This window comes from Myotis yumanensis, unplaced genomic scaffold, assembly GCF_028538775.1.
Source record: "Myotis yumanensis isolate MYYU_CA2020_CCGP unplaced genomic scaffold, mMyoYum1.0.hap1 SCAF_8, whole genome shotgun sequence".
NCBI classification, from domain to species: Eukaryota; Metazoa; Chordata; class Mammalia; order Chiroptera; family Vespertilionidae; genus Myotis; species Myotis yumanensis.
Window position 1 is genome coordinate 52,788,736 of NW_027223759.1, and position 18,094 is coordinate 52,806,829.

The following is an 18,094-nucleotide window of genomic DNA, read 5'->3' on the forward strand; positions in this document are numbered from 1 at the left end:
TAATATGGCTGCATTGCAGCAAATTTGAAAACATACAAAGAAAGTGGTCCATACTCCTTCAGTATAGATCACTCTTAACAATTGGATGTGTAGCCTTCCGGTAGGTTTACACACCTGGACATTTATATATAAGGACATTTCTCCTCTGTTCATTCAATGTTCTTCTACAAAATGACTTATAAAAACAGAATAATAATGGCATCTGGATGCATTATAATAGATTATTTAATTATTGAACATTTAAGGAGCTTCCAAATTTCTACATTGTGAATAATGCTACAATAACTGTATTTATGTCTCAGTTTGATTTTTATAAACATATGACATAATTGAAATTTCTGGATCAAATGATTTCTACAATTTTAAGACATTTAATAATGTCAAATTTTACACCAGGAACTGGTATCAATTTATATGTCCTCCAACAATAGAGAGCGTACCTCTTGCCTTGACTCTTCTACAAGAATGGGTAATATTTTCAAATATTTTATTATTTCAATTTGAATTTTTAAATTCCTAGTGAAAAGTATGTTTACAAGTTCATTCTTTTTTGTTGTTGTTTTTGTTAATCACCTATCTGTTTTTCTAAGAGCTTCTTTATGATCTTCTTGCTGGTTTATATGAACTACCTATAGCTATCCTTTGTCATGAGTAGTAGCAATTTTTTTTCTAGTTTGTCTGCTATTTAGGCTTGTACACGGTGCTTGCTTTTTCATGCAAGGCACCTGAAGTTTGAATGTCCACATGAGTCAACTGGAGAAGGGGGTCTTGTTGAAATGCAGACTCTGATTCAGTAGGTCCTGTGTGGAACCTGGGATTCTGCCTTTCTCACTGGCTCCCAGCCCATGCTGCTCGGGCTGGTCCTGGACCACCCGATAGACAGCGAGATTTAATGTGTAGAATGGCAAAGCTCTTAAACCGGCACCCTAGAAGACTTTTCCTTTTCCATTTGAGCAGTTGCGCTTTCCTTCAGAAATCTTGATTCTGTAGGAATGGCAATACCCACTGTCTGACTTTGGGGTTTTCACCTTTTATTACATTTCCTTGGTAGGCTACCTGACATCTTGGTGGGTTACTGGCTATTTTTTAAATTCACACTGGAAAGAATTGAAGACAGGATAAAGACTCGGACATGATCCTGCATCTCAAATAAGGGTTTTTCCTCAAAGATTGCCCAGTGCATCTCATCAGAGTGTGCCTTATGTGTGGAGGGTTCTGAGTCTCTAAGTGGACAAAGTTAAAAGCAAAACTTTTTTAAATTTCTATTTTCTTAGAATTTAAAGCTACATCTTGTAGAGGGAAAAATGGATCTTCATAATGACCATAGGGAACAGAAAGGGTTATCTTTTGTTCTCGGGTTTCCTCCCTTCCTCTCTTCCTTTCACTTGTTTCATTAACAAATGTTTATCATGTCCCAGGAATGTAAATCCAGTGGGGGAATAACAGAAATTGGTTCTGCCCCTGGTGCTTTCAGCTGATGGGTGTGTCGGGCGAACATTAGTCACTATATTAGCTGCATAGTAAGTGCTATGCAATACTACTATAGTAAGTGCTGTGAAAGAAAAGTATAGACAATCAAAATCTATAATAATCATCCAGCACGCATGGTTCAGTGGTTGAGCATCAGCCTATGAACCAGGAGGTCACAGTTCCATTCCTGGTCAGGTTGCAGGCTTAATCCCCAGTGTGGGATGTGCAGGAGGCAGCTGATCAGTGATTCTCTCATTGTTGATGTTTCTATCTCTCTCTCCCTCTCCTTTCTTCTCTAAAATCAATGGAATATATATATATATATATATATATATATATATATATGCCTGAGAACATTTAAGAGTACAGTAAGATATACAGAAATCTGAGGACTCCATCCAATACATGGATGTAACCAATTTTCTAGTCTAGAAGATCCTTGTGATGTAGATTTGGGAGCAGATTTATACTATGCTTTAGGGCATAGACACTGCTGCTATGGATTAATCCAAGTGTCTGTTTATTTTCTTGTTGCTCTACAGAACTAACAGTACTGATGTAAATTACTTGTAAAATACCAGTAACCCAAAGAAGTTACTGGAGTACTGTTGATTGAATTTTATATTGCAAATTTACTATGAAAGGATTTTTGCCTACATTGGCATTCTTTGACAGAATTAACAATCAAAAAGTATATGAAAGCATCCCATAGTCTCTAATATGCATTTGCATAATTGTGTTTTGTGTATCTTATTGATACTGATAATGTATAATCTTTAGTTTTAATTCTAATATATTGTGTTAAGGTTTTAAATACAGTTACCAAAATGGCATTGAAAGAAACTTTTTACTTAAGGTACACATAATCTGTACATATGAATTTTCATATGCAGAAAGAAAAAAATTGACTTGAATTATTTCCCAGTTCAAATGAAGACTTCTGTAATTTTATTTCTGAACCAGTTTCTAAAATATTTGTATAGTGCATACAAATGTTAATTATGTATGATTTTAATGCAAATATTCATCGTATATTGTTTTTCTGGCTCCTTTTACTCCTTAATGCATCTCATGGGCGAGACAGATTGCCATTAAAAACAGTGGCCCGTCCCGAGGTCAATTTTAATTAATCTCCCCTTCATCCTGGGAGCGGCATATCAGAATCCCCAAGTAGGTCTGGAGGGTGATTTCATCAGGTCTCCACATTGGGGGCTGGCAGTTCTTCCTTCCTCCTTCCAACTGCTTCCCATTAAAACGGTGGTCAATAAAAGTTCTTTCTTCTTCCAAGTTAGCACAATAATTTTGAATAGTTCTCAGACTATTAGTAGGATTTTAATAGCTGGGTGTTGTAGGTCTGCTTTCTGAAGTCACTGGTTATCTTATAACAAGAAGATATTGGAAACTTTGATGTTTCTCTAAACCACACTTCCCTAGAAAACATCGGAGGGGCATAAAGCCTACTGATGGGTGTGTCCTTTTTTTTCTATTAAAACTATTTTACTTAGAGCAAGCACATACTTATCTGGATTTTTAAAATTCTCTAAGTGTACAATCAAATCAATCATACAATCAGTTTTAGTTGTCTGCTACTGCTGCTTTGTTGCAAGTGAGTAGTTATTTTGCATCGATATTTTTATTATACTATTTTTGAAATTAAAGCTCTACAATAAAATAAAAGTGAAGTAAATGAGACGCACAACTAAAAAAAGTATTGTATTTGGAATAAGCTTACTGTCATGCAGAGTTTCCCAGAAACTTTATCATCCTATGTTGAATCTTCCTGCTGTCAAACTAGAAAATGCAAATACCCCAGATTGGCCAGCAGAGGGCGCTTTTACATTTATAACGAGACTGGAATTTCACTGTTCTAGTATAATGTAACAGTATAATGTAACGGTGCCATGTGTGAATGTACGGTGCGCATGACTATGGATGCATGTGTATATTTTGATTTACATATTCGTTCACGTGAAGATTTTAAAATTCCACCCCAGCTAATGAGCTTACCAACCTGCTTGTTTTCAGACTTTAATACCTTCTTTTTCATATTCTCCCATATGTTCCACTCCTTAGGTTTATCCGGTGACATTATGCTTTGGAATATATTGTGGATATATTTTGCATAGATCATGTTCTGTAGGAGGGGTTTAAAAATTGACCTTTATAAAACAGCCTCCTTCTCCCTGGCCCAATCTGTTCCAGCACTTTTGTTGTTGTTGTTTTGTTTTGCCTTTTTATAGACCAAAGTCCAATCTTAGAGTTGGCCTAAACTATTTTCTGTTAAAATGCCACAAAATTTATCCTTGCACTTGAGGACAAGAATAATGTTCTATAGCACTAACCTCTAGAAATTTAGAAATTCTTAGAATCTCTACCAATAAACACCATATAGCAGTTGGGATCTTAGTGGGAAAGAAAAGGGTGTGTCAGAATTGCCTATCCTATTGCAGCTTTGGTTTGAATTAAGACAGTGCTCCTTTACTTCTATATTTTTCTAATTTTAGTTACATTAATTATTGTACTATTGAGGCAATCCGAAAGGCAGATAAGAATTTGAGCTGAGAGAAAGATGCTGATGTTGATATTGATGTTTTTTTAAAGAAAAGTATAGGTTTTTATTTTATTTGAAACCTGTCATGGGCCATCTAGGTCTGTTATATGACTTATAATTGCATAATAGCTTTAGGAGGTTTACCATTCATATCTCAGAATTGAGGAGAAAGATATTTTGATGAAAAGAAATCTCCCTAGAGTTCAGCTAATACATACTAGCTTTATTTTCATGACATCCCTTTTATGGCCACAAACCTAATGTGTATTTTTTGTTTATTTGTGGGGGATTTTTAGCAAATTTTAACAAAGATGGTGATGCTAGTATTAATTTGATTATTAGACCTTACCTTCTCTATTTTGTTGTGTGAATGAGGACTAGAAACTAGAGCAGTGGAAATAAAGTTCGGTGGTCAGGAACCAAGCACTGAGGTATTGGCCTCACCCTCAAAGTGTTTATAATCCAGTTCAAGAAAACAAGTTACAAGGCCCCAAAGAGAAATGGTAATCTATCTACAGCCAAATAGAAAGTAAAGGATGAGGAGAGAAGACTTGCAAAAAGAAGGAAGACAGAGAGAGCTTACCAGAGGAGGAGTATGAGACATTTCGGCTGAGCCGTGAAGGTCCTGTGTTGGGTTTGTGAACAGAGTTGGCAGGCAGCATTTTAGGCTGCACAAATATCATGAACAAAAGTGCAGGTACAGCAGAGTGCAAAATGCGTTCAGCGTGGGAGATGCGGGTAATGGGGGAGGCTATGCCTCTGTGGGGGCAGGGAGTAGATGCATTAATACAGTTACATAATATATTTATTATATACAATAAGCATCGTTCTCCAGCTGTAATAAACACAGAAAAATTCTATAATAAAATGTGTTCAGGGGGACAGTTTGATTAGGGCTGGGAGGGTTTATGGAGGAGGGAGGTGGCAGAGGAGATTTCGAAGACCACTGAGAATTCAGGGGTTTCTCTATGATTTTTACAAATGCTTTTCTAAGGCAAAAGAATATGCTTTTATTTTTATTTGTTATTGAATTTATTGGTGGTGAGACTGGTTAATACAAATTCTATGATACATCATCTGTATATTGTATGGTGTGTTCATCACCCCAAGTCAAGTCTTCTTCCATCACCATTTATCCCCCCATACCTCCTCTTCCTCCCCCCACCCTTTCCCCCTCTGGTAATCACCATACTGCTGTATGTGTCTATGAGGTGTTTTGTTTTTTTTAATCCGTACATCTTTTTCACCCAGCCTCATAGTCCCCTCCCCTCTGACAGCTGTCAGTCTGTTCTCTATCGATGGGACTGTTTCTATTTTGTTTGTTAGTTTATTTTGTTCTTTAGAGTCCACCTGTGAGTGAAATGATATGGTATTTGTCTTTCTCTGCCTGGCTTATTTTACTTAGCATAATGCTCTCCAGGTCCATCCATGTTGTTGGGTAAGATTTCCTTCTTTTTTATGGCTGAGGAGCATTCCATTATGTAAATGTACCACAGCTCAAAACAAAACAAAACAACAACAACAAAAAACACTGTTAAAAGTTTATCATTCATGCCCTGGCTGGTGCGACTCAGTTGGTTGGAGCATCCTCACAAGTGCATCAAACAGTCACCGGTTCCATTCCGGTCAGAGCACACACCCGCGTTGCAAGTTCAATCTCCTGTAGGGCTTGAATGGACATCGATGTTTCTCTCTCTTTCTCCCTCTCACTTCCTCTCTCTGAAAAGTCAATTTTTAAAAAGTTTATCATTCATCATTTGAACAATTATAAAGTACTAGCATAAAGCATATGTGATTATCTCAGATGATGTTTGTAGGAAAGCCCATAATTAGAGGAAAGTATCCTTTGAGGTTCTGGGAGTGGCTGATACCGGCTTGCAGGAGCCCAACAGGCACATGACTCCCTAAGTCCACATGGTGACATCACACCATGGCTTGAAGTGAGCCGTGGTGGGAATATGTACACTGGAAATTGGCTAACAGTTTCAAATTGTGGCTTCCCCCCTCCTAAACTAAGAACCCAAATTCTGAACATTTACCAGGACACCCATAGATGTATCTCTCCACACACTTTCCTTGTGAGTCTGTTTATGTCTGCTTAACTTGCACAGCTTCTCGGGTGCCTATCAGCTTAAGAACTTTGCAATTCATCTCCTACCTTGCCACCCCTAAAGCTTGTTATTGCCCAGACGTGCTTTCCATGTGGTCATCTGACTCATCACTCATACCTGACTCTGCGCTAGGGCTTTCTGCCTGTGTTACTGACTGGCAGTGAATGAATGGGTTGTCCTAGTGGGTATGTCATCCTCACAACCCCGTACTTAAAAAACTACCTTTCTATTTGAGACCCAACTCTAAAGGCTAAAGGGCATAGAGATACAATGTACACCAATGTCCTCACACACAACTCAAATTTAATTCTGACTAGAACATTTCAGTGTATAAATTTTATAATTCCATAAATGGGAGCAAGGAGCTCCTCGGATAGCCATGCGGCCTAAGGTTCTAGGAGAGTTTTTTTTTGTATGTGTGTTTTTCTCTCTCTTTCTCTTTGGGAAACTCATTTCCTAGAAGCTTGGATCCAGGAGAGAATATGCAAGGTGGGTGGAGGTGGCTTCTCTCCATTCTGTGGGAACACATGTTCCCTGGCATGGAGAGCAAAATCTGACAGACCCAAATGTGAGCGTGTGTGTGCGCGCGCGCGCACTCACGCACACATCCATATACAAGGAGCTAGCTGAAAATAAAAGTCATCTATTTCCTCTCAAAAAAGATTATGTCAAAAGAAAAGGAAATATGTATTATTAGTAGCAAGAAAGTTAAGCACACTCTAGAGCTCCATGCTGGCTCTGTGTGAGGGCCCCTGTGTGCACATGTCGGAAGCCTTAGGGGTGGTCTTGGACGACTAGGCTGCGGGGTTAGGCGACTGGAGGGAAGTGGGAATGGCTAAGGACCTGAAGCTACTAACATTCATCAGAGGGTCAGAACTAGGATAGATATAAAGTGACCGTGACAAGTGGAACTAGACTGTTTGCAGACCCAGCAGCACTGCCTCTCAGGAGAACGGGGTCTGTTGGTGACCTTCTTCCTGGGTGGGCACAGGGCCCCTTGCACAGCTTCCTGCTGTGATGCAAACCCACGTCCCAACAAAGAGAATGCAGGACTGCCCGGGGCCAGCGGTAGGAGAGAAATAGTCTGTGGACTGAGAAGTGCATCCAGGCTGAAAACAGGAGGGGCGCCACCTGTAGGAATAGAGTGAGAAGTAATTTGTATCTTACCTAATGAGACTTAGGTCTTAGGCTGAAAACACAATGTTCCTTATCAACAAATTGTTATAATAGCATTTTCCAGCAGAGGGCAGACTTTACATTGAAATAGCTCTAAAAAGGCCTTCAATCAAGAGCTTTTCAATAGAATTTTTTTTTTAACTTCAAAATATTTGGTTTCTAAATGGGTTTTAAATATTTCAAAGTATTTAAGGTCCAGAGGACGTTAAATATGAAATTTATCAGATTCCAGTTAATATTTCTGCCTTATTAGTAATAAAAATGTTCAAGTTCTGCTTGCAAAGAAGCAGTTTTTATGGCTTATGGACTGGTCGTAGACACTATCGCCGTAAGCAAAGCTGTTCTTTTTTGTGTTGTTTACAAAATTATTACAGAAAATCCCATCTTTTAACTGGATGAGTAACACTTTACTTCATTTCCATACAGTTTGATATGAATAACTGCTATTCTTTAACAGAAATAACCAGCATTTTCTGATCCATTTCATAACTAGCTTTGGTATTTTTCCTAGAGGAAATAAGACCTATATAAAAGTTAACTAAATGTATTATGTAATAAAACTCCAATATTCAAAGCCTCTTTAAACTGCAACTTCACAAGAATTTCAGATGTTTCTCTTCCTGATTTATTTCTTGATAAATTCTCACAATAAATGAGAAAGTAGAAACTACTATTTGTATTGCAAATTTTTAAAAGGTTAAATAAATCACTTGTTAGCAGTGGCTGAGAGTAGATCTGGAGACCGATCTGTCTGACTCCATAGCATGCACTCTTTTCATGGCAACCCTCAGTCTCCAACTGACTTGATTTTATCTGATCTATTTTAAAATCATAGACACATGACTTTTTCCATTAGGACATCAGTTCAGATTGACATACTGTGAAAAGTACAGAGTGAAACAAGATATTTCTATATAGTCCATTGCAGGAATTCTTGGCTTATAAACTCAATAGGTTGGTTTAATTTTGGTATCATGTAAGCACTTTGTCGATCTGGCTTTTTGGTGTGTGTGTGCGTGCGGGGGCACGTGTGTGTGTATAACATAACTTTTAAAAATGAATACAGGGAGAAAATCAAATCTCTGGGGAAGATATTCTCAATGTTATAGGAGATACAATATACTTTCTTCTATTATTAAAGTTATTTCCGAGAGTACTTATCTTTCTATGAAATAAAAATGTCAAATGCATAAGCATTTGCGGTCTAGGAAACAGACTTATTTTTGTACTGAGAAACTGGAAACATATATCCTTAAAATGACAAATGGACCTCTGATATTCACTTTCACTTTCATATGATCTCTAGCAGAATTATTGCAATTAATTTTGTCAACCGGGTACAAATATTCTTTTATTTGTGTGCAGAAAATAGTTCCAACATAAGTGTGGATATTTAAATGTAAAATAAACAAAAGTCTATGGATGAAATCAGAAATATTAGCAAAATAAAAAAATCCAACTTTTTCTTGCAAAGACAAGCTGTTTCAAGATTGATAGAAAATTTGACATTACAGTGAAAATGTCTAGATGCTTAAAAAACAACAACTTTAGTTCACTTAGAAGTATGGCTACAGGATTGTCTGATTGTTTACAAAGCACAGCATAGATTATCAGCCGTGCCTAGGGTTGGGTAAAGGCACTGGGATACTGGACATAGAATCAGATAATGGGACTTCCAGCTCTGCCCTATTCCAGCTGTGTGATCTGAATCACTGATCGAACCTCTCTGAGCTGTGGTTTCTCACCTAGAACATGGAGGTGATAATGGGTATGTACCACATAGGATGCTGAGAGTTTAAAATGTAATTTATATTGCATCTGTGAAAGCACAAAGCTCAGTGACACATTGCAGATTTATTGATTAGATGAAAATCATCCAAATCGCAAACTTAATCAATCATACCCTATTTCGGGTAGAAGCTGTCTTTAATATTCACTAATTATTTGCATGCATTGCATGAAATAGGTTCCCCCAATCGTATGCATGTTAGAACAAAGCTTGGGGAAAATCTTGACTATACACTTACATGAAGCAGGTTTAAGTTTGTGGTTTAACTGTTGGTGATTAGAAAACAAAATAGAAATAAAATATAATTTCCATTTGGATTACACTTAGTTGGAAACTTAAAACTACAGTGTTAGATTGTAGATCATATTTATTAGTATTGATCCGCATTTTGGGTATTGTTTTCAGGTCTCAGTACCACATTTAATACAGCATATGAAAAACATGTCAAAATTAATTTTTTTTTGTCTCTAAAATCTTGGTCTATACATCTAAGATTGGGAGTTATCCTTGCAATGGGATTTTCCCCATCTCATTTTACACCTTGCCTTTTTCTTACAAATCACATTCTCTTTTCATCAGTACATCTGCCCAAAACACTGTTCTACTTGACAGCTCTATCCCGCACTCGCCTCCCAGCTCCTAACAAGGCATGCCTCTGGGAATTGCAAAGTGCCATATTTAAAATCTCTCAGTGAGATGTACAGGTTTCCCCGTGTGATCATAAGGGATTCCTCAAATCCGAGTTTTAGAGCTAATCTACCACAACTGATAAGCACAGTATTTTCACATTAGTATATTTATGTTGTGCTAATGTACTTAAACAGTATGTGTGTCCATTGAGAATTTTTCTACAAATTTCTTAATAGCATTCTCTTAACTTTGAAGAGAGATACCTCACATATCTGATTGGCACCGGCTGTAATTCCATTCTTTCCTAAGCTAAACAGGCTTACCCGGGTTGCCAGGGGGAGGTCATAGATGTCACAGATGCCCAATGGAATACTAGTCGGCAGTAAAAAGGCACAAATTGCTGATAGAGAGAACAACATGGATGCATCTCGAACTGCCTACGCTAAGTTAAAGCCAAACATAAAGGCTACACATTCCATAAATCTATTTATATGATATTTTGGAAAGACAAAAGTATAGGGACGGAAACCAAGTCAGTGACTGCCAGGGGACAGACAGCAGGAGGGAGCTGACGACAAAGGAGGTGAGGGGTCTTTATAGATGATGGAAACATCTTGACTGTGATGGTGGTGACCAACTGTATACATTTGTCAGACTATATACCTAAAAAGAGTCACTTCCAGTGTGTGGATATAATTGAAGACACCTGACCTTAAGTATATAAATGGCTAAAGAGAAGGTACCTGCAGCTTTAGAGAGTTGTATATTGTCTCCTTCCAGAGAAGTTTTGTCCATAACATACTATGTGCGTATTTTTCACCCATTTCTATTTCCAGCCCAAATGTGTGACACCCAGACCACTTTCAATGGATAAAGACTACATTAATATACATAACTTATTCAGTGCATTTAGCAGCTTTAGCATGAAATAATAGTTACCTAACAATTATAAGTATTATGAAATGTTATTAATTATAAGAACATTATTAAGTGAAACTCTTGCCCTATTAGTATGCCAAATGCTTGAATTTTATTTCATTTTCCAATCATCAGAATTAAGCTAAAGTGCTCAGAGCTGACTGTGTCTACATTATTGCATGACTATCCTGCCCGATGAGGGGAATTGTACCAGCCTCATTTTAAATAGAGGAAGTCAGGCACAGCGCAACTGAAACAGCAAATGTCACAGATCTTCGGATTCCAAAGCCAACATTTGCGACCATCTTTCATTTATTGTTACCAGTTTAGCAATAGTTCTGATCCTTGAGGACTGGACTGCAAACATCCTTGGAAATAAACTGTAAGGAGGGAAGTCTTCCCTTGGAAAGATTTCCAAACAGAGTTGATCCTGAGTACTAAAAACAGAAAATTGGGGATTGACACATGAATGGTGTGCCCTTGCCACTCACATTAACTGCAACCCATTCACAGAAGCATAGTTTAATTACAGGAAAAAAAATTTATTTGCCACCTCACATAAGCTCCAGTACAACTGCAGTGCCAGGCTTTAATGATATTCTTCCTGAGCCAATTGTTTTTTAATATATTACAGTTATGTTTGTTACTGAACTGCTGTTTTCATAACTAACGAGTAAATCCATGTTCTTTATTATTTTTTTTTTTACTTTATTCATTACCTACCATTTTACATGAAAATAACTCAATGGCTTCTATATAATATATTTTTTGTTTAAATGACATTGTCAAGCCTAGATGTTTTCCTGGACAAAATTTACATGCAGGGGGGCTGACAAAAATCATAAATCCTTACCAATTTGCATGAGCTCTCATATTGGACGTATGGTACTTTAAGTAGATACATGTACTCGATTCACTACCCGCAGCTTCTCATCCACAGTGGAGTGTTTAAATGCAGCTTGCCAGAAACTCTTACCTTTTGTGCATAATTATCTGGGTGTGCCTTTCTTACTTGCACTGAACTGTATGTACTGTGTGCTGTAGAGGTGTGTAGTTAAAATATGTTTATTCTCAGAAATATTTTAAAAATATTTTAAAATGTTTTCCTTTGCAGAATCAGACACAAGTTTGGCAGAAGGAAGTGTCAACTGCTTAGATGAAAGTCTTGGACATAACAGCAACATGGGCAGTGATTCAGGCACCATGGGAAGTGATTCAGGTACTGCCTCACTGTTGTGTAAACCTTAACAAGTGTGAAATAAGACACCATATAGTGGAAAGCATGGGGCTGTTCATACCCTCCCTAATGTATTTATGCAATTAAAGCAATTCTTTTCTACAGTTGAAGGAGTTCTGGAACTTTGCCATTCACATCCTTTAAAAGTACAACTTACAAAAGTCTTAGCATCAAGCTCTCTGATTTTGATCTAGTACATAGCTTTTTGGTCTGGCATATGCCACATTCCATAGAATCAATGTTATCTAGTTTATTTATGAAATCTGTTTCAATTAATTTCACTGTCTTAAATCCTGTATGCAATTTGGTACATGTATTCCCAAACCCTAATCTTTTTTTTTAATTAAAATACATTTTAAATAAAAACTTTAAGGGTTCTTCTTTAAATGAAGAACTAGAAATTACATATGCAGTTAAGTAGTTCCAATTTGTATGGATATCTCTTGCATAGGAGTAGCGTTTGCAAATGTTTTTGTCACTAAATGCAAGTTTTGCTAGGTGTTTCCCAAATTGCTCTCCGCGTTAGCTGAATGCACCCCCAGCAATAAATAAGTGTCTCCCCACATGTGAGCAACACTTTCTGTTGTCAGATTTCCTAACTTTTGCCCATCTGATCAATTTCAAATCTCTTCTTCCTGTTCTTTGAATGTGTGTTTCCATTATTATTACTGAGCTAAAATGTTAACATCTTTTCAAAATGGGTGATGGCCCTCGATGTCTGTCACACACCTTTCTAAATTTGGCTACATGTTTAAAATAAATCATCATTAAAACTAAGAAATTTTTTAAAATGCTTTGCAATGTGGCCAGCTAAGAAGCAGTAGAGAATTGGCAAATTAAGAAACAAATTACGTTAATCTTTATTTGTTTTGTGGTTGAGTTGTAGTAAACACTTAGAAAATACTGTGTACTTCAGATTGTCCTGCATTCTCAGAAGAATTATAGAAATTTAGGTCCACAATAGGTCTAAAAGGTCAAAATAATTTACATAAGGATGTTCTGCTGCCCTAAAAGATTTCCAAATTGAAGTGTATCACTTCTTTTATTTACGTGTCGTTTCTCTCAATAAGACTTCTGAATCCCTTGTTACAAACACGTTGGTTTGAGGAAACCCAATTCATCAAATGTCAGTCATAACATTAACTTTAACTAAAAAGGGTTAATTCATTTTCTGTTCAATTCAGTCAGTGTTTACGAAGTTCTTGCCATGTGCTTATTTCTGTGGATTATATCTAGTTTTTTGTTTAATTTAATTATGATTTTAAAATTAAATGCTATTGATTCTAGAATTCAAAATATAATCTCGCTAATATGTATCATTTTATGGGTAGTTTTAAACTTCTGGAACTCATCCTAATTTTTGTTTGTCTGTGTAAGGGCTTTTCAAGAGTAGTCATTCATTCAGTAAATATTTCATGGCCATCCTCTCTGTGCAGGGCATTTTGTCTAGTTCGAGCTGTTAGCAAATGTAACTGTTTACTGCTTTTCAGTGCTCAGTGTGGCATGAAAGACGTGATAAATCTAAATGCAACCTACTTTTAAAAGCAAATACATTTTCAAAGGCAAATACATGTGAAGACAAACACATTTTCAAAGGCTACCCATTGACGTTTTAGATGGGGGTCAGTGCTTAGGACAAAGAATTGCTTTGCATAATGGGTAGTAGAATTCTGAAATTATAAAATTATGAAAATCTTTTCCCTTAAGTACATGAGATAGGATGAACTAGAAATCAATTTTTAAAAAAGGTTTGGATAAATTGCTAATTGTTAAACACATATGGAATCACTGAAAAGCAGTAATTACAATGTTTGGGATTCTATTTTCACCTTTGAGGCTGACATCAAAGGGATGTTCTTCCACTTGTCCTTTGTCCATTTTCAAAGGTTACATAATGGGCCATAAGAATCATGGGCATGACCCAATATCATAACATGTTTCTTTGTGAAGTATTATGCCATAGCAAAAGATAATTAGCGATGCTTTTTAAGTTTTAATATACTAATTATACTATGGAAGGCATTTTGTTTTTCTGTTTCTCATTTTCAGAGAGAAACACAAAAAGTAGCAAATTCTTTTTGGAATACACATTGGCCTGATATGTAGAAAGTGTTTCCTTACTATTTCAAGGTAATACCTATTAATATTTGTCAAGCTGGAATGGCATGTTTTCGTGGTTATATACTATAGGTAAAGGAGTACTTTTTCAATTTCAAACACATGCAGTGACAGACCTTTTCTCTCCAAGAATAACTCAGCTGTCAAAATCAATGTGAGAATGAAATTTGCCACATGGTGTAGTTTCAATAGAATGTTATTATTTAAGCCCTATTTTATTTCATTTTTTGACCATTTATATGAACAGTATAATTTTAAGGTCCTTAATCAGTATTTGTTGCAGAGGAAGGGTGCAAAGTAATTCAAAACCTGTGCATATTTTGAATACCATTTTTATTATTGCATTTAATGGATTTTTCTTTTCAAAGAGAGCCAAAAGGAAACCAACAACAAACAAACAAAACCCAAACATTTTTTTTTTTTATAAAGGAAATTGGCTCCTGGCTCATTGACACCAGTCCAGTTCTCTCCTTCTGGTGACAGAAATGATTTATTTTTATTACTGATGTGGATAAATTCTTCTATCCCTATGTCAGAGGATGTGATAAGGCAAGAATCGGGTTGAATATTTAGCACTCACCCAGCCCTTTTTCTTTGGATACTATTCTCACAGTGAATCCAACTCTAATTTTTTCCATATTCACTCTGTACTTCTCTGTTAAACTTGAGGACACCCATCAAGTTTCTTAGACTTGACTAAAAAAATGTGGAAGATTATTAAACTATCTATCTAATAGCCAGATATTTTTTGTGGCAGTAGTACAGTGCCCAGACTCTAAATTCCTTGCGGACAAGGACTGTATTCTTGAGATCACATGAGTATAATAGGCACCCAGTAAATAATTACTGCAGAATGAATTAATGGCACATGACTAGTTAAATAGCAGTGAAATGTCATACTTTGATTCTAGACTTGAATTTGAACATGCCAGCCCTATCTGTTGTCTAAGTCTTCTAAAATCTATTAGTACAATATTAATATGCATAAGTGATATTGATGTTTTATGCACTGATTTAGTTTTAGATTCCTCAGGAAGAGACTCTGGAAATTGCTCTAAGGTTTTCTTTTAAATTTTTGTTACCCAAGATTTTACGAATAAGCATGAAAAACAAAAGGGGGAAATAATGATTTAAAAAAGTACATGCAGCTATTATGAGGAAAGCAGAATTTTATTATTATTTTTTAAATCTATGCAAAAGTATACCTAGAGTGAAATTTTAAAAAGGCGGAATTTGCTGATATCATTTGACAAACTTCCTAGCTCAAAGAACAATTTAGCAAAAGTAAATTTCTGGATGGTGGTGGTAAACATAATTTAAAATACATCATCTTTTTCAAATATTGTGGCTCTTTTAGAAAAGTTATGTGATAAATGCTCGTAATATAGGTGGAATATTAATGTTTTGATAATCTATAAAAGCCATTTAGGAGAAGTAATGATATCCTTAAATAAATTTGAGCCTTTCATAAATATAATAGAAGATGAAATACTATAATTGATGTAGAGTTCAAAAGTAGCATGGGGAAAAAACTTGTAAATGAATATTTTTAATGTTGGTGATTTTGAAAAATTTTTTCTGAAAATCATATTAGATGAATCAGCAGCTGATCCAATGATATCTTAAATATATTGCATCTGAGTTTACTCATCCATACAGAAGGCAAATTTCCTGCCAGGTTAGTAGATGACTCTTGCTAAGTGGTGTTTGGTGTGAATTTTCCTACCTGTTCAGATGGTACTATCACAACAAGGTAAAACGCAGTTGAGTGGAATCATCCCTTTGCCGAAATGGAACCATCAGCAACCTTTTTGAAGTTAATGGGATTATGTTAGCTTAGTTTTATTGTGATCATCGATAAGAGAAAGAACACTTACTTCATGTGTCACGAAATACTGATAATTGCTGTCATGTCATTTTTTTCTTATGCTTACATAAAGCATAAGTTAGGCTTTTAAATTGATATAATATTTACTTTCCTGCATTCCACCTGATAAGTTATACATTTTTAGTTCTTTTCCCCCCTGCTAATATGGATAAATATGGTCACTTCTAAACAAAACATATTTAAACCGAGATATGCTATAATAATTTTAGCCAAATGTTTATAAAATCCATGTGCATTAGTACTTACTTTATCAGTATCCTAAATTTAGAAATGTTAATTAGAAATTCATTAAAGTTTATTGTGCTTTGAGTTTCAGGAGAATAGGAATATGTGGAGACATACACAATAAAGAAGCAATAAAGATCACAATTCAAAATTAATAGCAAAATTAGTCACAGTACAGTTTAAACTAACAATTTTTTTGTCATTCAATGAAAACTCATAAATTAAAGGCTATATGGGATGAGTTCTTCCCTTTCTGCATAAATATTGATTCTGCTTAATTTGGTTGGTTCAAATGCCAAAAATTTTATCTTTTTTGGCCATTTTTTATTTTATTTACATATTTTTTTAAATATATATTTTATTGATTTCAGAAAGGAAGGGAAAAGGAGAGGGATATAGAAACATCAATGATGATAAAGAATCAGTGATCGGCTGTCTCCTGCATGCCTCACATTGAGCCTGCAACCTGGGCATGTGCCCTGACCGGGAATTGAACTGTGACCTCCTGGTTCATAGGTTGATGCTCAACCACTGAGCCATGCCGGCCAGGCTGCCATTTTTACATATTTGAGATAGATAGATAAGTGGATAGATCAATGTGCAGGCTTTTGGGTGTTTGGTTGTCAAACAAAGTTTTTCAAATGAAGGGAAGTAGCTTCAGCTATAATATCTTTTTGCAATAAAAAGTAAGGGGGATACAGAATAAGGACTGATGGTTCCCACCTACCCAGTCCTCTTGATTTGTAGGTGCTTCCTAAGACCTAAGAGAAACACGTAAGGCATAATGGCCCAACAAAGAGATGGAAAGTGTGAAGCATTAAGAGCCATAACTGTCACTCTTGCACCTTTCTGTACTTTGTCCTTGACTCCCGCATGCTGCCCCCTTCCAGTCCTCTGCCCTGTTAATTCACTCCCTCTGCACCCCAGGACAGAGGGCCTGGACTGCATCCTACAAATACAAACAGAGCTGATGCCCATTTGGTACAGAAAATAGAAAATGAATTGGTTTGGACCATACATGAAAAGCAATTTAAACACAGAGACCTATGTTCAGTATGAGGGCTTCTTAGCCTTAGTCATTTTGTTGCCCATTCCTTTATTTATTTATTAGAGGCCCTGTGCATGAATTTGTGCACCAGTAGGGTCCCTCAGCCTGGCTTATGAAATACCCTGAAGGGTCCCGGATTGCGAGAGGGTGCAGGCCAGGTGAAGGGACTCCACTGGTGCACGATTGGGGCCAGGGAGGGACATGGGAGGTTGGCCAGCTGGGGAGGGACCACAGGAGGGCTCCAGGGCATGTCCAGCCCATCTTGCCCAGTCCTGATCGGCCAGACCCCAGCAGCAAACTAACTTATCAGTAGGAGCATCTGCCCCTTGATGGTCAGTGCACATTATAGCAAGCAGTTGAGTGGCCTTAGCATATCATTAGCATATTATGCTTTGATTGGTTGAGTGGATGACAGGATGACTGGACACTTAGAATATTAGGCTTTTATTATATAGGATTTCCCTTATTTTTCTTTCTTTTCACCTCTTTCAGATGAAGAGAAAAAGGCAGAAAGAGCATCCCCAGAGCCAGAACTGAATCTCAGGCCGTACCAAATGGAAGTTGCCCAGCCAGCTTTGGAGGGAAAGAATATCATTATATGCCTCCCTACAGGGAGCGGGAAAACCAGAGTGGCCGTTTACATTGCCAAGGATCACTTGGACAAGAAGAAAAAAGCAGCTGAACTGGGAAAAGTTATCGTCCTTGTCAATAAGGTATTCAAGCGGCACATAAAATAACATTGTCTATTTTCATTTTATTATTTTGAAACATTTGTATAGTGACATTTGTAACCATAGACCACACAGATTTAGTTTTATTAGGGAAAATGTCAAGTTATTTTATCTTAAATCTTTGCTTTTCAAGTTATATGTAAAATCTTAGTTTTAGCCATTAAAATGGAAATTTTCTATAAAACCAGATTAAGTCAAATAG

At 36.5% G+C, this 18,094-nt stretch overlaps 1 protein-coding gene across 2 annotated transcripts in view; it reads left to right on the forward strand.

The window, feature by feature from the left end:
• The window catches only part of IFIH1 (interferon induced with helicase C domain 1), a 57,418-nt gene that overhangs the window by 16,463 nt on the left and 22,861 nt on the right, over window positions 1-18,094 (forward strand). For both annotated transcript variants that reach the window (XM_070422861.1, XM_070422860.1), the window contains exons 4-5: window positions 11,760-11,864; window positions 17,654-17,874. In XM_070422861.1, coding sequence (XP_070278962.1) covers window positions 11,760-11,864; window positions 17,654-17,874 — 326 coding nt within the window. The remainder of the gene's footprint in view (window positions 1-11,759; window positions 11,865-17,653; window positions 17,875-18,094) is intronic.